We start from the raw sequence: 24,202 nt of genomic DNA, 5'->3' as shown, positions 1-24,202 counted from the left end.
CCACCCTGTTGTTAGGTGCACACATGCCTAGAGCAGAATTCTTGAGCAGAAATAGGATGCAAGCCGCATGTATCATTTTGCATTTTCTACTGACCACCTAGTGCACGAGGGGAAAGGACTAGCCAGTGATGGTCTCTAGTACAGGGTTGAAACTCAAGACAAGCTTTCAGATTATGTCCATCTGCTTTCAAAATGGACTTTGAGGAGTAAGCAGTTTCACCACTTTCTGGGGCCACCCAAAGTTGCATAAAAGCAATTTGGAGAATTCGTTCCAAGGCATCAACATGCCTCTCACACATTGCATTAGTTGCCTGGCCCAGAAGATCAAGGTCCTAGCGGAGGGTAAAGGAGATGGAGTTTCCCAGAACCTTGGATGAATTTCCAGCTCGTGCCATTTTCTGGGCATGATCACATTTGCAGGCTCAGTCCTCTGTGCCCTCATCAGACCAGGGCTGAGTCAAACTGGCAGCACATGAAGAGAAAGAGAGTGTCTTGGGGAAAAGCAATAGAGCTCCTTCCTTTTTGATGTCAGTGGTCTGGAGTGTGTTTGTGATACCAACAGCCATTATCTTACTTTGCTTTCCAAGTGAGCAGGGTATTGCTGTTGCCATTTTACAGGTAAGGAAACTGAGGCTTAATGAAACCCTTTTTAATGAACCTTAGTCCCGGTAGGTGAAAGCAAGTTTGAATCATCCCAGGATTTGAAGTCTGATGACCAGCGTCAGAAGGTCATATAGTCCTGCCACATACCAGCTTATGCCCTTTGGCAGATAGTGGAGCCTTTTTGAACCTCTCCTAGTTTCTGCGTTTGTGAAACTGGGAGCAAGTTAATTGCTGCTTTACCCACCTGAACAGGCTAATGATTAGAGAGGCCAAATATTATAATATGCAGAAACTAGTGGGCAAACTGTGCAACATTTGATATGTCCTAATCATGTCATGATGTTATTGTTTTATGATGAATTACTATACCTTTTGGTGGTGGTGGCTAATGGGGTGGAAAACTGACAATAAAATGTATCCGTCCATTAAAGTTCATAGTGTATCTTAGAAATAAGTGGATGTAGTGATCAATCTGTGGAAAAACACTTTGGCATCTCTCCGGCGTCAAAGCCAACAGAAAAACACAAAGATGATGAAGTAAAACCCAGGTAGGTGAATGTAACAGATTGGTGTCTCTGGGATAAAGTGGAAAGTGGATGGCACATCTTCATTTTTTTGCAATCAGAGATGCATGCATAATAGAGAAGCAGGGCGTGAAAGTCAGCCCGCCAGCCTGGGATATGCCCAGGGAGGGACAAGAGCAGAGATGAAGAGAGGAGTTCAGGGCCGCCCGCCTCTCCCCATATCGTAACCTGGGTGCGTCTCAGACTTGGAGACGAGGCATCCCATGGAGATGGGGCTCAGATGTGGAAGGACACTAACGGTATCATGAGAGATTGCCAAAATAGATTGTTTTCATTGATTTAGCCCATAGTCTAGCTCTTCAAAGATCTTTATTATAAATAGAAATTGATTTTTAAAAATAAAAGTAAGAAAACAGACCATTTGACTCCTAGAATGCTCTCATCGAGGGACCTCAGTTTGCACTGTTGTCTGCCAGCCCAGCAGAGTATGTGGGAAGAGTTTAGAAAGCACTCAGTCTGGGCTGTGTGCACTGTCCCCTGCTTTTGGGGGGGACAGGCAAGACTCGGAGTGGCCTTTGCTTGGAGCTTCTAATCCAGCAGAAAGAAAAGCGAGGGGCCCAGCACAATTTGGCTGCTGGTTCCAATCCTAGCTCCACATTCTAGCCGAGATACTGTGGGCTCCATGATGTCATAGAACTCCAGACTCCCCAGCTCAAAATGCGATAATCATAGTGCCTACCAATCAGAGCCCTTGGAAAGATGAAATGACTTGAGACACATACAGCAGGTGGAGTAGGGCCAGCATGATGTAAAGAACCAAGATATTATTAACATGAATAATATCGTCATCTGCAGAGGTGACAGATAGCAGTGCTGCTCCACATGTGGGCCATGGCCCAGGGTCAGTTTGAGAATGACGTTTTGTCTGTCTCCCGTGAGTGAAGTACAGTAGTTGGGTGTGAGGTTGCCTTACCTGGTCATGGATGGGTAAGAGGGATTACACACTCCAAGCAGCACTACTGCAGAGTAAGGACTGAGGGCAGTAATTGTAGCTAGCACACCTGGGTTCAAATCTACCACTGTTCTTTCGTATTTGTAGGACTATGTGCATGTTCCTTTACCTTTCTGTGTCTCCATTTTCTTATCTGCAAAATGGGTAGATAACAGTGCCTGCCTCATAGAGATGTGGTTATCATTGTCAGTGCTGCTTGGCAGAGTCTGTAGTATGTCTATTATCAAATCCCACCAATAACCCTAGGAGGACAGAAAGATTCCCATTTTATTGATGAGAACACTGAGGCTTATAGAAAGAACATGATTTGCCTAGTGTTCAAAAAATGGAGAAGCCTGGATTCAAATTCAAGTCTGTCTGATACTCATGCCCGTATGCTTAGCATGCAGTATGACTTTGGGTAACTTACCTTACCTCTCCAAGCTTTAGTGCCTCATTTATAAAGTGAGGGTAAGCAATGCTTACTGCACAGAACAATAAGATACAGTGAGTAAAGGACTTAGCACGCTGTCACACATCAAAACCTTCCTCCCTGCTTCCCGCTCCCTCCTTCATGGTGTTGGTCAGCTTTTTTTCCCTCCCTCCCTTCCTTCCAGTTTCTCTTGTGAAGCCTGTTGTGGACCCATAAAACTGGAGGGGACTTTAACTTATGATGTTCTAGGCCAAGCTCATCATTTAACTCTCAGGGGAACTGAGGCTCAGAGAGGTTAAGATAGCCACCTGAGGTCACACAGCAAGTTAGTAGCATATTCAGGAACAGAACACAGATGTCTGACTCGCAGTTTAGTGCTCTTTCTACAGGTAATATTTACAAGGCTCCCAGAGTGAGTAGAAGGAGCTGCCAAGGGCCAGTGATCCTAAGTGAGCACTCTGACACTCTGACTCCTCTCCTAGCCTCATATTCTTGAAGCCCAACCTGGAGACGCTGGACTTCTTCGACCTGCTGTGGATCGTGGGCATCGCAGACTTTGTGCTCAAGTACATCACCATTGCTCTCAAGTGCCTCGTCGTGGCCCTGCCCAAGATCATCCTGGCCGTCAAGTCCAAGGTAGGCACAGGTGGCAGCCCCCATCACACCGATCATGCAGGGGTTCTAGTGCGCTTCCTGCAGAAAGAAAGGTTGGACTTGAGCAGAGCTGATGTCAGGTCATCAAATGAACAGAACCTGAGCTGGTAGATGCGGTAACCCACCTCTCATCGTTGCTTGAAGCTGCATATCGTTCTTTATTGTCATCACCCTCCCGTCACGTCTCTACTCTCCAAGTGCGTTTCCTAAGTCTTATTGTGCAAAGCTGGCCTTGATGCAGTTTTCATCTAAATTTCTCCCGAGAAAGGAAAAAAGCACATCAACATGCCCTGGGTCCTGCTTTTCCCAGGGAAGGGTGGCTCTCGCAGGTCTCACTCTTCATGGCTTCTGTGGCATGTTCTGTAGGGCTAACTGAGGCTCAGGAGGAAAGAACTCTGATCTATGAGTGATGCCTGCCATGGCTGCAGGAAGAGAAATGGTGACAAGGATTCTTTGCAGTGTCATCTAAGGGAAAGGACTGCAGCAGGTGTTGGTATGAGGAGGTCTTGGGGGATAATCATTGTAATTCAGAGAACTGGGCAGTGTTAGGAAGAGACATCATCATTAGGTCAGAAAGCTCAAAATTTGTCCCGGGCCTTGGTTGGCAGAAGAGCAAGTTGGAATTAACCATTCGTTTTGAGTGACAGCTGGTCAAATCACTGGCCAGGTGTGTAGGAAAAACACACTCCTGTGTTTCTTCTGTACACACGCATGCTCACTACCTCTGACACCAGATATGTGGGTTTTCCACACGTCATGTAATTCTCTGACACCAGCTGGGTGTCCAACAGTTTATCTAGTTCTGACACCATCCACCTCAAGATAGTATCAGATCCCACGGGAGAAGGGCTTAGTCCCACCAGACTTCTCCTGTCCCTCCAGATGGCCAGTCACAAGCCCCAGGTTGTCACCTGTGCTTCTGATCAACCAGCCACAAAACAGAGTTCCCACGACCCCCTCCTTGGGTTCAGTCACTTCTAGATGCCCTGAGCCTTTTCCTTCATAGCATTTGTGACACTTTGTGGAAGGCAAGAGATGTGAATCCAGGCATGTAAGGAAGCTGGCTCAACACTGACAGCCTGGAATAACAGTGGCTTGCAATTATTGAGCACCGACTGTGAACCTTAGTCTGTGCTGTGCTTAGTCACTCAGTCGTGTCCGACTCTTTGCAACCCCATGGACTATAGCCTGCTAGGCTCCTCTATCCAGGGAATTTTTCCAGGCAAGAATACTGGAGTGGGTTGCCATGCCCTCCTCCAGGGGATCTTCCCAACCCAGGGATTGAACCCAGGTCTCCCACATTGCAGGCAGATTCTTTACCATCTGAGCCACCAGGGAAGCCCAACAATACTGGAGTTGGTAACCTATCCCTTCTTCAGGGAATCTTCCTGACCCAGGAATTGAACTGGGGTCTATGAGCACTTTATGTATGAATTCCTTTTGTAGCCTCTTCAGTTCCTCCCAGAGATACTATTTCTCTCATTGGTGATGAGACGGAAGGACAGGCAGCTATTACGTGGTAAGGGTTGGGACTCCAGCCCAGAACTTCAGCTTCAGGGCCCAAGCTCTGCCTCAAAGTAGCTATGGGAGAAAGATAAAGAAAATGGGTGGAGGATGGTCACTCATCACCTCATACGTTCTGCTTCTTGCTAGATTCTTTTCTACGTCTTGACTTGTGTAAGGCTCTCAGCACTCCTCTGAGAGAGAGAGAGAGATTATGATCAACTCTTTCCAGATGAAAAGCTGAGTATAGTCACCCCTCAGTGTCCATGACAGGTTGGTTCCAGGATTTTCCTCGGATAGCAGAATCCACGGATGCTCAAGCCACTTACAGTTGTCCTCCTGCATCCACAGTCCCACATCCTTAGATTTTCTACATGAGATTGGCTGAATCCACAGACGAGGAACCTCTAGACCAGACCCTACTTCTTTCATTTCTTTCCATACACCAGCTAGTCCCAATCTGACATGTGGCAGATGCTCTTATCCCATTTTCCCCGTGAGAAACCTTCAAGACAGAGATGCTGAGTGACAAACCCATACAGCTTCCAGAGCCGGCTCTGTGCTACCCTTTCTCCTACCCACTGATCCTTCTACCTCAAAGACCTTTTTCCTTTCTTGTCTCTTAACCAATTCACACTCCTCCTGCAGATCACAGCCTCTTAGACATCCTCCTGCCCTTGGGATGAGGGATGGAGCCCCTACTGGGGCTCTCCTAACGCCTTGTTCTCCCCTGTTCCAGCACTCACCACTCTGACCGTAATTGCTTGTTTAATTGTCTGTCTGCTCTGCTCAACTGTAACCTCTGTGACAGCAGGAAATGAATGCATCTGGTTTCTTTGTTGATAGATCACCAGCATCTGATATGCACTCAGAAATGTTCATTGCATGTAGATATTGGGAGTAGATGGATGGACGAATGGCTATATAGGTAAATGGATGAATTGAATCGATAGCTGGGAAGGTTGGTGGATATGTGGATAGATGGATAATCAAGTGATTGTGTGGATAGATGGATGGATGGATATTTGGATGTTGCATGGATACGTGAATGGATGGATGGATATTTAGATGACGGATGGAGATTTGAATGGATAGATGGATGGAGATTTAGATGGATGGATGGATATTTGGATGGAGATTTAGAAGGATGGACAGATAGGTAGGTAGATGGATGGGTGAGTGGATAAGCTGATAGTCTAGCTAGCTACACTAACTCTCATCACCTCCTCTTATAACTGCAGTGAGAGCTTAGACTCCATTGTCAGCTCAGCTCAGACTTCTCATGTCTTCTCATGTCCAGATACCCTGTTGTGAAGACACCAAAATCTGCAAGGCAAAGTAGTACTCACTTCCCTGTGCTAGAAAGGAACACACAGGGGCCTTCAAAAAATACAGCCGCCAGACCAATAGTAATACATACAACTAAACATTGCTGAGCAACCACCAGGAGCCAGGCCATGTTTAAGTTAAGCACTGCCATTCGTTCAAGAACAGTTGCTAAATGCCAGCTGTGTGCCAGGCACTGTTCTAAGCACAGGGGTATATCAGTGAACAAAATAGACAAAAATCCGCATGCTCATGGAGTTGATAGTCTGCTGAAGACATTGTCTTGTTTAATCTTAACAATCCTGGTAGGTAGATACTGTTGGTATCTCCTTGCATGCATGGAGCAGACACTGAGTTAAATAACTTGCCAGAGGTTGCAAACCCCAGCATAATAATGCCCATGGCAGTAGGAGCAGCTGATGTGGAGTCAGGCCTTCATGTGGGCCAGGCCTGGCTCTAATTCATTTTCCTCTGACATCTGTTCTAGAAGGCAAGTGCTGTTGTTTTGTGGGTTTTTAAAAATTGAGGTAAAATTCACATAACATAAAATTAACCAGTAATTATTTAAAAGTGTGATTCAATGACATTCAGTACATTCACTGGTAACCATCACCTCTATCTAATTTTAAGACATTTTCATCACCCCAGAAGGAAACCTCATATGCATTCAGTCACTCCCCCTTCCCTCTGACAGCCACCAATCTGCTTTATATCTGTATGTATTTACCTTTTCTGGGCATTTCATATAAATGGAATCATACATTATGTGACCTTTTACGTCTGGCTTATTTCCCTTAGCATCTTATTTTCAAGATTCATCCACATTGTAGCAGATGACAGCACTTCATTTCTTTTTATGGTTGAATAATATTCCGTTGTGTGGAGAGACCAGCGTTTGTTTATCCATTCATCTGTTTGATAGACATTCAGGTTACTTCCACTTTTTGGCTATCAGGAATAGTGGTGCTTTGAACATCTGTGCACAAGGATCTCTCTGAACACAGTTTTTCTAATACTTAAGAGTGGAATGGCTGGGACATATGGTAATTCTGTGTTTAACTTTTTAAAGAACCACCACACTATGTACATAGCAGCTATACCATTTTACATTCCCAGCAGGTGCTAGTTTTATCCCTGTTTTCCAGAGGAAAAAACAAACCCAGTGAGAAGTTAAGAAGAGGCCCAGAGTCATGCAGCTTATATATGCCTGAGTGGGGATTTGAACTCAGGCAGTCTGATTCCAGGACCGCTCTGAATCACTAGACCACATTCCCTCCCAGGGAAGCTCTCTGCATTTGCCTGGGGAAATTCCTGTGTTGACTGAGGAATGATGTCCCCATACACCATCTCTAGAAAATCCCCCCAAGGTTCAGGCAAAGTTTTCCTCACTTCCTTCTTCTTCGATGGGCACTGCTGGGGGTCAGGGGGCGGGGATGAGATTCGGCACCCCTTCTCTGCACTGCCGAGGTGTGGGCGACAGTTATTAATGCCTCCCTGGCAACTATCCAACTCCCTTTTTCTGATTATTATTATTTTATTCGGCGAGATTAATGTGCCAGGTCAGAGCAGAATCCAGCCTGTAAGGAGTGATGTGAATAGTCTCCTCAAGATAAATTGCAGGCTTGGAAAAGGTTCGCAGCCTTTCCTTGCTTGTCTGAGTGCTCTCCCGAATCCTCATCAATCCTTGTCTGGGCAGAAGAAAAGGATGGGTCTTCATTTGCAGCTGGTGGGGGGAGGGGGAGGCACACATCTGTCAGGGACCCTAATGGCTCACAACACAGATGCTCTTTCCTGCGCCTCCACGCCATCCACTGAGAGGGTGGGTTGGTTTTTAATATTATAATCATTTTATTGGAAGGGCTTCTGGAATTTGGGTTTGCCTGATGGCCCCACAGTCCCTGATGTGTGAGGCCGGATGAGCCACCGATCCCCACATGCCTCCAGACATGTGGGGAGCCAGACCCTCCAGAAGGTCTGTCCGGGATCTTCTCACACCTGGGCCTCCCAGGATCTCCAGGCTCATTGGCCAGCCAAGAAGGGAGGTGGGGTTAACAATGGTGACCACCCATCTATAACCTCAGCCCCAAACCATCACCCTGGCCGGATGACTAGAGCAGCCACTTGCCTTCGTAAATCTAGATAACTTATACAACCCATACATCTAGGCCCTGCCCAGTCAGACTGCCACCCACTTCTCTGACCTCATCACCCATGACCTTCTCCTCTCCCTTGCTCACCCTGGACCAGCCAGCACCTTCGCTCTCAGGCCCTTTGCACTTGCTGCTCCCTCTGCCTGAGGAGGCTTTTCCCTATGTGTCCATGGCTGTCCCATTGCCATCATTCAAGCGTCACTCCAGTGTCATTTCCTCTGAGACTCTGTCATCTCCCCGACCACTCTGTTCAGAGTGGTGGTCCCCAGCCTGCATTATCCCATCACCATTTTATTTCTTCCTTTAGCATGTACCAGTATCTGCAATGACTGAATTGCTTTGTGTTTATTTTCTCCCTCTGCTACTCCAGTATAGACTCACGAGGACGGAGACTGTCGAGTCTGTCTTGATGCACAGGAAACACACCGTGGGTATTATGGGCTGAATGAAGAGCCTCATGTTAAATTCCTATTGGGAGGTTAAAACCAGGTCTTCTGCTGTCCCCGACTCAGCCACCTGCCCTTTCTCTCCTCAATCCCACTGACATTATTTGGAACTTATTTGCTTAAAGAGGCAGTGCTAGACCTTGAGAATATAAAAATGAGTAAGACGCCTTCCTTGCCTTCATGCACTCCCTTATTCTCTGCGAGTAAAACTTGCTTTTGTATTAACCTAACCCAAACCTAGTTACCAGCTTCTCAGGTGGCACTAGTGGTAAATTACTCACCTGCCAATACAAGAGATGTAAGAGACGCAAATTTGATCCCTGGGTTGAGAAGATCCCCCGGAGGAGGGCATGGCCAACCCACTCTAATGTGCTTGCCTGGAGAATTTCATTGACAGAGGAGCCTGGTGGGCTACAGTCCATGGGGTCATGGAGCTGGACATGACTGAAGCGACTTCACGCATGGGTAGAGGAAGTACTTGCAGAACTGACGTCTACTGACAGCTGAGTCAGTGCTGACCTGATGAGAGGTTGTAGGGTCAGCAAACCTGGGTTCCAATCCTGATTCCCGGACACTTATTGCCTATGCAACCTTGGACAGGTGACCTCACTCTTTGGAGCCCTCAGCTTCCTCACATCTGAAATGGTCATTTTTAATCCCATTAAGGTTTTTAGAAGGTAGAAGAGTGGGTATCCAGTTGCTGGGTGGTTAATAGGACTAGCAATGTCAGAAACAATGAAAAGTTTAGCCAAGCTGTTTCTCCAAAGAACACAGTACGTGACCAACTTCCTGTCTTTTCCCATCCGAACAGGAAAGAGAAAGCTCTTCCCATGTCTGACTCCTAGTGCAGTCTGGATAACCAACCCCCACCCCCACCCCACCCCACCCCCCGCCGGATGAGAGGTTTCCAGAGGGCGAGATTCCACGAGCTTTCAGCCCAGTGGTTTGTCTCTAAGTACAGGGGAGAGCCGACAAGAGCAGGAAAGGTGGTTTTCTTGGATGTGAGAGCCGAGAGGATTCATGAGGCTTTTGGTGCCATTAAAATCCCTCTATTTTCTGGGCCCTGAACCCAGCACTTTTGCTCTCAGAGTGGTTTCCCATTGATTGAATCACCTTCCCTCCTGGAGGTCAGCCATTCCCCTCTCCACTCCCCTCCTAAGCAGACACAGGTCTCCACCAGGGCAGGGCTGGGTTTCCTAGGTCTCAGCTGTGGTTCTCACAGTATATGCTTTTGTGTATGAAAGTGCAGAACTTCTCGATGAGCCAGCTGTACTTGGCCCAGCTGCCCACACAGCTGGGCTAGAAGGGGTTCCCAACCAGGGGGACATTTGGTCATTTCCAGAGATATATTTTTTTAATACTGATTAATTTGGCTACATTGGGTCTTAGTTGCGGCATGCAGGATCTTTCACTGGGGAGCACAGATTCTCTAGTTGTGGCCCATGGGCTCTGGAGCTCTCAGCCTCAGTAGCTGTGGTGCATGGGATTCATTGCTCCATGGCATGTGGGATCTTAGTCCCCTGACCAGGGATCAAATGCACGTACCCTGCATTGCAAGGCAGATTCTTAACCAGGGACCACCAGGGAAGTCTCTCGGGAGACATCTCTGATTGTTATAATGGGGTTGGTTGGGGAGAGGGTGGTATTGGCATTCAGTAGGTAGAGAGCAAAGATGCTTCTCAGCATTCTACAGAGCACAGGACAACGCCCTGAGACCAAGGATTATCCAGTCCCCAGGGTTGAGAACCCCTGGGTTAAATGTTCATTTTATGGGCTGAAATGTGTCCCTTCACCAAATCCATATATTGAAGTCCTAAGCCCTAGTACATCAGAATGTGGCTGTATTTGGATAGAGTCTTTAAACAGGTAATAAAGTTAAAATGAATCCATTAGTGTGGGCCCTAATCTAATAAGATCAGTGTCCTTATAAAAAGGCAATTGGGACCCAGACACCCACAGAGGGAAGACAACATAGAGACACAGGGGAGAGGCAGGAAGCAGGCCTTGCCCTTCCAGCCCTCAAAAGGCACCAACCCTGCTCACACCCTGATCTCAGACTGCTGGCCTCCAGAACTGTAAGAAAATAAATTTCTGTTGTATAAGTCCCCCCATCTGTGGTACTTTGTTATGGCATCCCTGGGAAATTAATATACCTACAGACCAGTTTATCTGTCATTCTGAGTCCTTTTGAGAATGTTTTTTTCCGTCTATTCAAATGTCTCTCAACTTTTTCCCCATTCCTCTCATTATTGAGGACACCATTTTTTAAATGAGTTGTATAATCACAGAGTTCAGAAGTCAAAACAATATATGGTAAAAAGTCTCCTTCCCTCTCGATCCCCCAGACACCCATTTCTCCTCCTGGGAAATAATCATACCATCCTTGAATCTTTTTATAGCTACTCTGCCACATACAAGCCGACCAATGTGTATGTTCTTCCTACTCATCTTTATATATTCACACAGTAATATTCTTTTTTTTTTAAACTTTGGGGTACAGCCAGTTAACAATGTTGTGATAGTTTCAGGTGAATAGCAAAGGGAGTCAGCCATACATATACATTGATCCATTCTCCCCCAAACTCCCCTCCCATCCAGGCTGCCTCAGAACATTGAGCAGAGTTCCCTGTGCTGTATAGTAGGTCCTTGTTGGTTATCCATTTCAAATATAGCAGTGTGTACATGTCCATCCCAAACTCCCTAACTATCCCTTCCCATCATCCTTCCCCCTGGCAACCATAAGTTCATTCTCTAATGAACCACAAGTTCATTCTTCAAACAGTGATATTCTATACATAGCTCCCACCTTGCTTTTCAAAACAACTAAACTATCTGTGTTGGAGATTGTTATAGACAAATACAAATGGAGAACACAGCACAATGGTTAAAAGTCAGACTGTCTGGGTCTGGCAGACCTGTTTGAGAGGCCCTTTGCCATTTACCAGCTGTGGCACCCTGCAGACTTGCTTCCTCAACCGTAACATGAGATCATCGTAGTTCCTACCCTTGTTAGTTTTCAACTGTTGCCTAAGAAATTACCACCAACTCAGTGGCTGGAAAACACCCATTTGTTAGTTCACAGTTCTGTAGGTCATAAGCCGGGTGGGCTTGACCATGCTCTCTCTAGGGTCACATGAGGTCAGAATCAACGTGTTGGCCAGGCTGTGCTCCTGTGGGAGGTTCTGCAGAATTGACTTCCAGTCTTACTCGGTTATTGGCAGAACAAGGTTCTGTGTGATTGTAGTACTGAGATCCCCATTTTCTTCCTGGCTGTTGGCTGGGGATCACTCTCAACTCCCAGAAACCACATTCTGGTCTGTTCCCATGGACTCCTATATTTTCAAGCCAGAATGGAATCCTTCTCGTGCTTCATGTCTCTGTAACTTACCCTTCTGCCTTCAAAGGGCTCATGGGATTGGAGCAGACCTACAGGACCTCTAAGACCCTGATTAACTTCACTGACCCTCAATATCCCTTTCTTTAAAATGGGAATATCAGGATTTACCTCACAGCCCTGTTGTGAGGGATAATTAAAATAACACAGGTCAAGTGATAGCTGGCTAGTTATTCTTCTTTAAGTATAGTTGATTTACAATATTGTATTAGGTTTTAGGTTTATAGCAAAGCGATTTGGCTGTACATATATGTACATTGTTGTTGCTGTTGTTCATTCGCTCAGTCGTGTCCAACTCTTTGAGACCCTATGCACTGCAGCACACCAGGCTTCCCTGTCCTTCACTATCTCCTGGAGCTTGCTCAAACTCATGTCCATTGAGTCGATGATGCCATCCCACCATCTCATCCTCTGTCACCCGCTTCTCCTCCTGTCCTTAGTCTTTACCAGCATCAGTGTCTTTTCCAGTGAGTCAGCTCTTCGTATCAGGTGGCCAAAGTATTGGAGTTTCAGCTTCAGCATCAGTCCTTCCAATGAATATTCAGGGTGATTTCCTTTAGGATGAACTGGTTTGATCTCCTTGCTGTCCAAGGGACTCTCAAGAGTCTTCTCCAACACCACAGTTCAAAAGCATCAATTCTTCAGCACTCAGCCTTCTTTATGGTCCAGCTCTCACATCTGTACATGACTACTGGAAAAACCGTAGCTTTGACTATACAGACATTTGTCAGGAAAGTGATGTCTCCACTTTTTAATACACTGTCTATATATCCACTTTTTATTCTTTTCCATTATACTTTATTATAAGATATTTAATATAATTCCCTGGGTATGTACTCAAGTTACTTCAGTTGTGTCCGACTCTTTATGATACCATGGACTGCAGCCCACCAGGCTCCTCTGGCCATGGGATTTCCAGGCAAGAATACTGGAGTGGGTTGCTATTTCCTTCTCCAGGGGACCTGCTCAACCCAAGGATAGACCTGCGTGCCCTACATTGCAGGTGGATTCTTTACCAATGAGACACCAAGGAAACCCATAGTTCCTTGGGCAATACAGTAAATCCTTGTTGTTGTTATTAGTTATTGTTATTCTAAAGAAAATGAAGAGCATTTACAGTTTAAGGTAAGCAAGAAAGTCAGAATCTAACCATAATCACATGGAAAAAAATTACTATTTACTAAACTATTATTCTGGGGCCTTCAGTTCAGTTCAATCGCTCAGTCGTATCTGACTTTCCGACCCCATGAATCGCAGCACACCAGGCCTTCCTGTCCATCACCGACTCCCGGAATTCATCCAAACTCACGTCCATCGAGTCGGTGATGCCATCCAGCCATCTCATCCTCTGTCGTCCCCTTCTCGTCCTGCCCCCAATCCCTCCCAGCATCAGAGTCTTTTCCAATGAGTCAACTCTTTGCATGAGGTGGCCAAAGTATTGGAGTTTCAGCCTCAGCATCAGTCCTTCCAATGAACACCCAGGACTGGTCTCCTTTAGGATGGACTGGTTGGATCTCCTTGCTGTCCAAGGGACTCTCAAGAGTCTTCTCCAACACCACAGTTCAAAAGCATCAATTCTTCGGCACTCAGCTTTCTTCACAGTCCAACTCTCACATCCATACATGACCACTGGAGAAACCATAGCCTTGACTAGATGGACCTTTGTTGGCAAAGTAATGTCTCTGCTTTTCAGTATGCTATCTAGGTTGGTCATAACTTTCCTTTTAAGGAGTAAGCATCTTTTAATGTCATGGCTGCAATCACCATCTGCAGTGATTTTGGAGCCCCCCAAAATAAAGTCTGACACTGTTTCCACTGTTTCCCCATCTATTTCCCATGAAGTGATGGGACCAGATGCCATGATCTTAGTTTTCTGAATGTTGAGCTTTAAGCCAACTTTTTCACTCTCCTCTTTCACTTTCATCAAGAGGCTTTATAGTTCCTCTTCACTTTCTGCCATAAGGGTGGTGTCATCTGCATATCTGAGGTTATTGATATTTCTCCTGGCAATCTTGATTCCAGCTTGTGCTTCTTCCAGCCCAGCATTTCTCATGATGTCCTCTGCATATAAGTTAAATAAGCAAGGTGACAATATACAGCCTTGATGTACTCCTTTTCCTACTTGGAACCAGTCTGTTGTTCCATGTCCAGTTCTAACTGTTGCTTCCTGACTTGCATATAGGTTTCTCCAGAGGTAGTTCAGGTGGTCTGGTATTCCCATCTCTTTCAGAATTTTCCACAATTTATTGTGATCCACACAGTCAAAGGCTTTGGCATAGTCAATAAAGCAGAAATAGATGTTTTTCTGGAACTCTCTTGCTTTTTCCATGATCCAGCAGATGTTGGCAATTTGATCTCTGGTTCCTCTCCCTTTTCTGAAACCAGCTTGAACATCTGGAAGTTCACGGTTCACGTATTGCCGAAGCCTGGCTTGGAGAATTTTGAGCATTACTTTACTAGCGTGTAAGATGAGTGCAATTGTGCGGTAGTTTTGAGCATTCTTTGGCACTGCCTTTCTGCTTCCTTAGCGAGATTATTAAAAGGTGTAGCTTCCTGGAAATGGCTCCTGTGACTTTAACTTACATTTCATCCACCACCGCACAGTCACAATCGCTGCATAGTAGCTGGGGCCCATCCTACAGCTGGGTTCCAGTGGATCTAAGCAAAAGTCATAGTTCTTATTTTGAAGGAGGAAGGGGAGAATGGATCTTGCGAGGCACCAGCACACACTGTCCCAGGTTGCTTATCCCTGATTTGTAGAATGAAGGACCCAAGGCTCAGCAAGGTATATTCATTTACCCAAGAGTCACACAGCAAGCCTATGGCAGAGCTATGACTTAAGGCTAAGTCTTCAGATGCCAAGGAAGATGCCCCTAGAGACCAACAATAAGAACATAATCAATATTCTGTTTATGATTATTGATAATCCTAATAAGATGATAATTATGATGCACCAATAATAGCCAGTGTCCTTAGTACTGTTCTGAATGCTTCATAGACATGAACTTCTTTAATCATCACAACAACCGTATGCAGGAGATACTTACTACTCCCAATTTGCAGATGAGGAAACTGAGGCGCAGAGTGGGTAAGTGACTTGCTCAGGGCACATAGCTGGTGAGGGCAGAGCTGGGATTTGAACTTGGGCAGTCTAGTGCCCGACCTCCCCCGTCTTCACCACTATCCAGTCCTGTCTTCTCTGCCCGTCTTTCCCCACCCCTGCCCTCCTGACTCAGTTTCTGCAGCACAAATAGCGGCAACAACCCCGCTTTGTGTGGCTGGGGAAGAGCCAGGATCACTCCCCACCAGTCAGGTGCCTGAGACCCTCCTCTCCCAGCCCCTCTGGTCCATAATCTTCTCTCTCAGCTGCCCTGACCCCCTTTCTGTCTCAGAGGCCCCACATCATTTTTTGTTGTTGTTTTGTTTTTTCCCCTTCCCTTCGTTCCCTGGGAGACTCGAGGTCTACATTCTGCCTCCAAGGAATGCAGTACAGACGGGCCAGAGCAGGCACCTGGGATTTCCTGCACCCCGGCCTCTGGCCCTGGGGAAAGGGGTTCTTTCACCTTATTTATTTATTTATCTAGCCCTGCTTGGCTCCACACCCCCCAAGCTGTTGTTCCCCACTGGGGAAGATGAAAAATGGCTTCAGACAATGGAGGACAAGGCTTGCCACATGGCCCCCGCAGTTTAATTTCCTTTAATTCATTTTATATTGAACCAAATGATACTGTTTGTTTTTAATGGCAAACACTCAACACGGAGGAGGGGCAGCCAGGCCTCCTCATGGGGAAATTAGGAACACAGCTGCTATTTAAACTCTCCTCCATCCGCCCCCAGTGCTGGGCCTTTGGAAATCACTTTCCAGGTTGAAAGATGATACTTTTCACCGCTCAGAGTGTCACTGCATACACAGGGAGCTGGCATGGCTCCCTCCAGCTGTAGTCAACCCCTCTGAGGGTGGCTGCCCTAGCCCAAGGCCCACCCTTCCCTAGGAATAACTAGACACACGGGAACAGGGCTGCGGCCACGGCTGTGCTGGGGCCGTAGCTGCTGTGAGCGCTCCTACTGCTCTCGCTGTCACTGTGAATCTGGGGCAGGCACCTGGCCCAAGAAAGACCCATCCGGTGCCCTCACCCAGGGAAAGAGGAACACAGAGGTTGAGTACACTTGATCATTCAGCACCTGGGAGCAGCATCATGCATCCGTCTGAATTTTAACTAGATCCCCAGGGAAAGTTGGAAAAACACCAGACAAGAGGAGAGATCCTTCCACTTCTGCCTTCAGATGACCTCGCCATCCCACAGTCAGTCCAGCAGGCACTTCTGGCTTTGGTGGGAGTCAGTTTCAGTTCCTTGCAGGCAAAGACAACTGTAACATATACACCAGCTCCCTTGGCAGAGGCTGGAGGGATTCACAAGCTTTGTCCTGCTTGTGACGTTGGCAGGGGCCAGACCACCATGATTAATGCTCAGTTTGGACGTTCCAGTTCAGTTCACAGCCACTCAGTCGTGTTCGTGTCCCATTCTTTGCAACCCCATGGACACCAGGCTTCCCTGTCCATCACCAACTCTTAGAGCTTGCTCAAACTCATGTCCATCGAGTCAGTGATGCCATCAAATATTTCATCCTTTGTTGTCGCCTTCTCTTCCTGCCTTCAATCTTTCCCAGCATCAGGGTCTTTTCCAATGAGTCAGTTCTTCGCCATCAGGTGGCTAAAGTATTGGAGCTTCAGCTTTAGCATCAGTCCTTCCAATGAATATTCAGGACTGATTTCTTTTAGGATTGACTGGTTTGATCTCCTTGCAGTCCAAAGGACTCTCAAGAGTTTTCTCCAGCACCACAATTTGAAAGCATCAATTCTTCGGCACTCAGCTTTCTTTACACCCCTTTTTCTCACATCGATACATGACTACTGGAAAAACCATAGCTTTGACTGTACGGACCTTTGTTGGCAAAGTAATATCTCTGCTTTATAATATGCTGTCTAGGTTTGTCATAGCTTTTCTTCCACGGAGCAAGCATCTTTGAATTTCGTGGCTGCAGTCACCATCTGCCGTGATTTTGGAGCCCAAGAAAATAAAGTCTGTCACTGTTCCATTGTTTCCCCATCTATTTGCCATGAAGTGATAGGACCAGATGCCATGATCTTAGTTTTTTGAATGTTGAGTTTCTAGTCAGCTTTTTCACTCTCATCTTTCACTTTCATCAAGAGGCTTTTAGTCCCTCTTCACTTTCTGCCATAAAGATGGTGTCATCTGCATATCTGAGGTTATTGATACTTCTCTCAGCAGTCTTGATTCCAGCTTGTACTTCATCCAGCCTGGCACTTCACGTGATGTACTCTTCATATAAGTTAAATAAGCAGGGTGACAACATACAGCCTTGACCTACCCTTTTCCCAGTTTTGAACCAGTCTGTTCAAAATTCCATGTCTAGTTCTAACTGTTGCTTCTTGACCTGCATACAGATTTCTCAGGAGGCAGATAATGTGGTTTAATATTCCCTTGCACAGTTTGTTGTGATCCACACAGTCAAAGGCTTTGATGTAGTCAGGGATGCAGAAGTAGATGTTTTTCTGGAATTCTCTTGCTTTTTCTGTGATCCAATGGATGTTGGCAATTTGATCTCTCATTCATCTTCCTTTTCTAAATCCAGTTTGAACATCTGGAAGTTCCCAGTTCACATACTGAGAACTGTCATACACGGACATTCCAGAGGTACCCCAGTACCTTAGAGGCTGGGCTATACTCCTGGGTTTTTTTGCAGGGGTTGGGTGGGGTTTTTTAAAAATATTTATTTATTTGGCTGCACCAGGTTGTAGTTGTGGCATGTGGGATTTTCAGTCTTTGTTGGGCATGCAGGATCTCTTAGTTGTGGCATGTGGGATCTAGTTCCCCAACCAGGGATCACACTCGGCCCCCTGTACTGGGAGTGTGGCATCTTAGCCACTGGGCCAGGAGGGAGGTCCTTCCCTTTTGTTCACAGATTTAGACCCAGAAAGACCTTCTTCTACAGATAAGGAAACCAAGTCTCCAAAGTTACTGCTCCCAGATCACATGATTTATCCTCTCATATATTCATTCTACAAGTGTTTATTAGATGTCAGCAGAGTGCCGGGCACGCTGCTAGGCATGGGGGGCTACCCAGACCTAGGACTTTCAAGCTCAAAACTCAGTCTGATAGAGTCACAGGCAGGAAGCAGAGCCCTCTTGGAAAATAGAGAGGTGGGCACCTAATCCAGCCCCTGGCAAAGTCTTCCTAGATGAGGTGACCTTGGAACTTAAGACCTTGGAGGTTTAAAAGATAGTTAGTAGTTAGCCAGGCAAAGCCAAACCAGAAGGGAGAGGGGACAGCCAGGACCATAGCACTACAGTGGGAATCAGTTTGGCTTGTGCATTTTTCCAGCTAACTGTTGAATGTTTCCCCCTACTGGACTCTCAGCTCCGGGAGGGTAGGGGTGACGTCCGCCATGCTCGTGACTAGGCATGGTGACACAGAGTAAGTGTGCAGTGACTCTCAAGTGAACAGATGAGTAATATAAATGGCTGCTGTGAATTTGCATTCGGGGCAAGGCAGGGAGGCCCTAGTCCCTCACTCTCAGGCCCACCGTCTGCCTTTCTGCACCACGTTATGGCTGTGCAGCGGCAGCCCCTACTCTGGGGTGCTGCGGGGATTAATTAGCCAGCTAATTGGTGATTATTTTGCTCTTCTCCAGCTAAATGATTAGGAGGCAGCCAGGCTCCCTGAGGTGGCCTCAGAGACATCCCCTTCACCTCCTCCCTCTGGGTGGGCACCTGAGTTTTGCCGGGTAGCTGCCACGCTGCTGGTTTTCTGGGGTTGACTTCCTCTGCTGTGGGTGGGCCTGCCCTGCTCTCACATTTACCCCAGATACGCTGGGGGCAAGAAAGGGGGTTACAACTGAGATGGTCCAAGGGAGCCCACCACTTACACTTCTCAATTTACGGTGTGTTCAGAAACATTCCAGAGTCATTTGGAAAGAGCTTGTGCTCTGGAGGGAGGCAGATTCCCATTTGAACTCTAGTTCTGCCATTTCTATCAGCATCCCCTCTGGCCTGTCACCTCCCTGCTCCGTGCCTCACTTTCCCCATCTGTAAAAAAGGAGATGATGCCATTTCCCTCAAGGCTTTAGGGGAGATTTGAGATAAAAAAAAAAAAAAAAGATAAATTGAGACTGCACAAGTAGAGGTGCTTTCTGCAGTTACTGACACGGGATAGGTGCTCAGCATGTGTGTGTGTGTGTTTCCTTTTGTGTTTTCTCCCCCATGACCCTCACAGGTCAGAATTCCTCTGGAGCTTGGAGTTTGGAGGTAAACAAGCTGCTCAGCGGCTGAGAGCCTGCTAAGGCTTGGCAGACCCCTGCCTCTTTGTCTCGGGGCTTAGGAGTGCCAGAGTCAGACCTTGAATAGGCCAAAGAAGAAAAGATATGTTACGCTTCCTGCCCTGGCTGGGTCTTAGAATAGCCAGGCTTTGAATCTGGTTTGCCACTAGCCATGTATCCTCACAGAAGCAAGTTCAGGGGTTTGAGTTTCCACTGCCTCCTCTGTGTATGGGGCTGATAGACAATGCGGCTCCCGTCAAAGAGGAGCCCAGTGAGGAGAGAACGAGCTCATGGATTTAGAAGGCTTAGCACAGAGTTCTCAGTGCCTGCTCAATCTTTGTGTTGAGGATTTTATTTAAACAAGAGGCCCAGCATTTTCATTTCCACCAGGTGTTGCAAATTATATAGCCAGTCCTGGTGATCAGAGAGGCAGCAAGGGACCACAGCACCAGAGGCCAATCCCAGCCCAGAATATGCCTTCTGGCCTCCTCCCATCCTGCCCTAGAGCCAGCCTTTCAGGGAGGGGCCTTAAACTGAGTCTCCAACCACTTGGTCCTGACTCTGTCCTCATGACGGGGGAGCTAAGGCAGAGTGTTTTGGTTTCCTCTTGCTACTGTAACAAACTGCCACAAATTTAGTGGCTTAAAACAACATAAATTGATTCTCTTACAGTTCTAGAGGTTGGAAGTCCAAACTGAGTCTCATGGAGCTAAAGTCAAAGTGTTAGGTATGAGCTGGTCACTTCAAGAGGCTCCGGGGAGAATATGTTCCCTTGTGTCTTCCAGCTTCTGGAAGCTGCCTGTGAGCCATGGCTTGTGGCCCCTTCTCTCTTCAGAGCACATCTCTCCAATCTCCGCTTCTTTCACTCTCTTCTTCCCTCCAGCCTCCCTGATAAGGACCTTTGTAATGACATTGCTCCCACCCCTGGTAATCCAGGATAGCCTCCCCTTCTCAGAATCCTTATCATTTAATCACATTGGCACATGCACAGAATTCCTTTTACCACATGAGGTGACACTGAACATTATCTAGGGACCAGGGTGTGCGCATATGGGGGAGCCATTGTTTAGCCTACCACCTCCCCCAAGTTGCAGAAGAAGAAGCTGGGGCTCAGAGAGGTGATGTAACGTGGGGAAGACCTTTCCCAGCAAAGGGGCACACCTGCCGTTGAAGTCCGTTTCCATCTAGTTCCTCTCGTGATCACTAGACCACCAGGAAGGAGGCAACTTCTGCCCTTCTTGGCCACCCCTAACCGTGCACCCACTCACCTCACTCCACCCCCAGTACTTTAGGAGGTAGACAGGCTTGGGAAGTTGCAGCCAGAGCATTTGTGCCTAAGAGTATAGCTGACACAGGGACAGTAAGGACATCCATCCCCCTGGGACTGGAATGGAGGGAAGAGACTGCCTTTCTGCAGCTAACAGGGTCCCAGGCCACTTCGGTCTTCATTGTCAACACCATATAATTGGGCCTCTCCTGGGTCCTGAGGAGCAGGGCCCTGATTGTGAGGAAGCTCCTGATAACACATGTTGCCGGGACACGTCGCCTGGGCCCTTCCTGTTCATGGGGCAGAGGCCTTCATTTTTTATTTTTATAATTTATTTTATTTTTGGCTGTGCTAGGTCTTCGTTGCTGCACAGGTTTTTCTCTACTTGTGGAGAGCAGGGGCCACTCTTGGTTGCGGTGTGCGGACTTCTCATTACTGTGGCTTCTGGTTGCGGAGCACAGGCTCTACGCGTACGGTCTTTGGGATTGTGGCACGTAGGATCAGTAGTTGTGGCTCCTGGGCTCTAGAGCACAGGGTCAGTAGTTGTGGTATACAGGCTGAGTTGCTCCGTGGCATGTGGGATCTTCCGGATGCAGAGGTGGAACCTATGTCCCCTGCATTGGCAGGTGAATTCTTTACCACTGAGCCACCTGGGAAGCCCAAGGGTGGAGGTTTTTAAATCAAGGGAACCACGGCCAGTGAAGCTAGATGCCTGACTGCTGCTGTTGAGGGGCAGGTTTCTCCTCACAGCTGAGAGACTCTCTGGGGCCTCAGTCCAGCCCCAAGAACTCTGTCACAGAGGCCGATCCCAGCCATTGGCATGGAAACCTGAAGAGTAGAGAGAGGACCAGTGTAGGAAATTGGAGGTGGGAGGGTGTGGGTGGCAGGTGTGTTCACTGGCTCTGCTCTTTAATGACAGGTGTCTAGTTATCAGAAGGCAGGATGTCACGGTGGGTGAGCACATCCATGTTGACCTCAGACAGACCTGGATACCAGTGCCCCTTCTGCCACTTATCAGCTCTGTGATCTTAGGCAAAACAATGAACTTCTCTGACACTGAGCCTCAGTTTCTCCCAAGATTCAGTGGTTCAGGCTAGTGGGCAGTGCTGATATTCAAACCCAGGTTCCATTGAGCATAAAGCTTGGGTTTATTTTGTACCTTCTAGGAAACTGGGGTTACTGATTTGCCCCCTGCCTCTTGGTGTTGTTACAGTCAATAAGTAGGCAAAGAAATGTTCTGCTCTGGCGTTTTTAAGATAAAACATGAGGTGTATATATATACATATACATATATATATCAGTTCAGTTGCTCAGTCGTGTCTGACTCTTTGTGACCCCATGGACTACAGCACGCCAGGCTTCCCTGTCCATCACCAACTCCCAGACCTTGCTCAAACTCATGTCCATTAAGTCAGTGATGCCATCCAACCATCTTATCCTCTGTCATCCCCTTCTCCTCCTGCCTTCAATCTTTCCCAGCATCAGGGTCTTTTCAAATGAGTCAGTTCTTTGCATCAGGTGGCCAAAGTATTGGAGCTTCAGCATCAGTCCTTCCAATGAATATTCAGGACTGATTTCCTTTAGGATGGACTGGTTGGATCTCCTTGCTGTCCAAGGAACTCTCAAGAGTCTTCTCCAACACCACAGTTCAAAAGCATCAATTCTTTGGCACTCAGCTTTCTTTATGGTCCAACTCTCACATCCATACATGACTACTGGAAAAACCATAGCTTTGACTAGATGGACCTTTGTTGGCAAAGTAATGTCTCTGCTTTTTAATATGCTGTCTAGGTTTGTCATAGCTTTTCTTCCAAGGAGCAAGCATCTTTGAATTTCATGGCTGCAGTCACCATCTGCAGTCATTTTGGAGCCCAAAAAAATAGTCTGTCATTTTTTCCATTCTTTCCCCATCTATTTGCCATGAAGTGATGGGACCAGATGCCATGATCTTAGTTTTTTGAATGTTAAGTTTTAAGCCAGCTTTTTCACTCTCCTCTTTCACTTGAATCAAGAGGCTCTTTAGTTGTTTGGTTTCTGCCATAAGGGTTCGTGTCATCTGCATATCTGAGGTTATTGATATTTCTCCCAGCAATCTTGATTCCAGCTTGTGCTTCATCCAGCCCGGCATTTTGCATGAGGTACTCTTCATATAAATTAAATAAAGAGGGTGACAATATACAGCCTGATGTACTCCTTTCCCAATTTGTTTTTTTCCTTTCATCCAGTTTGTGAAAGACATACATTTAGTAAATGGGAAACAAGCCTTTCCCTGCATGCTGAAAGCTTTCACTTTTACTTGAGCTTTGAACAGTTTCACACGGCTTTCAGTTAAACTTTGGAAAACGTAGGTTTGTAGGTTTTTCCAAACATTTCTCTAGTGATTCCAGGTCCTGGGTACAAGCTCCATGGTGGTTTAGTCACTAAGCTGTGTCAGACTTTTGTGACCCCCATGGCCTATAGCCTGCCAGGCTCCTCTGTCCCTAGGATTTCCCAGGCAAGAATACTGGAGTGGGTTGCCATTTCCTTGCATTGAGAGAACAAGCTCTGTACATTGAGAAAACAATCTCTGCAAAAACTTTGTTCATCTAACTTGTAAGAAACATTAACTCATAAAAAAACATACATTTTCTCCATGGGAAACAAACTTCTGTGAATGGCCTTCATCTTATTCATGTTTATATATTTATTTATTTTTAATTTTTTGGTTGTGCCCCACAGCTTGTGGGATCTTAGTTCCCCAACCAGGGATCAAATCCAGGCCCTCTGCATTGAAAATGCAGAGTCCTACCTACTGGACCACTAGGGAAGTTCCCTTACTCGCCTTTAGAATATAGAAATTTGTGCAGCTTAAGGTAGCTTAGAAGAGCAGCATTACAGATCTCTTCAATAATAATAGGTCTGTGCATCGCACTTAGAATGTAGCTTCCGTTCAATGAAAGAACATAGCGCATAGCATTTCCTTCTTGCAACAGGAAACTATGTGTTCCTTATGTCTGTAAACAGCAAAGACTCATGTACCCAGCTTAAAAAGTAGAAGATTCCTCATGGCTTAGAAACTCCCTGTGCCCATCTCCTAGATTCTATCCATCTCCCTTCCTCCCTTTGTGCATGAGAAACCAGAGTTTTGTGGTTACCATTACCTCATTTTCCTTGAGTCTGCTTTTCTGCAGTTTTAACGTCTCCTTCCTTGCTTAGCTGTTATTAAAGCTAGGACGAGGGGATTTCCCTCATGGTCCAGTGGTTAAGAATCCTCCTTGCAATGCAAAGGATACAGGTTTTATCCCTAGTCAGAGACCTAAGATCCCACATGCTGTGAGGCAACTAAGCCCATGCATTGCAACTACTGAAGCTCAAGCGGCCAGAGCCCGCGAGCCTTGAGTACTGAAGCCTGTGCACCCTAGAGCCCATGCTCTTCAACGTGAGAAGCTCCGCAACAAGAAACCCCACCTCCACAACTAGAGAAAGCGCATGTGCAGCAACAGAGACCCAGTACAGAATTACTACATAAAATCATATAAAAACAAAAGACTAGAGCAGGCATATACATGTATAACTTCCTCCCTTCCACACCT

General features: G+C 46.6%; 1 protein-coding gene across 1 annotated transcript in view; it reads left to right on the top strand.

Annotated features, from left to right (window-relative positions):
* RNFT2 (ring finger protein, transmembrane 2) overlaps positions 1–24,202 on the top strand; it is a 66,843-nt gene that overhangs the window by 16,658 nt on the left and 25,983 nt on the right. Inside the window, exon 7 of the mRNA XM_040251632.1 lies at positions 3,034–3,187. Within this exon, the coding sequence (XP_040107566.1) occupies positions 3,034–3,187 (154 nt within the window). The remainder of the gene's footprint in view (positions 1–3,033; positions 3,188–24,202) is intronic.

The sequence above is a fragment of the Oryx dammah genome, unplaced genomic scaffold (genome assembly GCF_014754425.2).
Source record: "Oryx dammah isolate SB20612 unplaced genomic scaffold, SCBI_Odam_1.1 HiC_scaffold_12, whole genome shotgun sequence".
NCBI lineage: Eukaryota > Metazoa > Chordata > Mammalia > Artiodactyla > Bovidae > Oryx > Oryx dammah.
The sequence above is the reverse complement of the archived record's forward strand: the minus strand, read 5'-3'. Positions and strand labels throughout refer to the sequence as shown.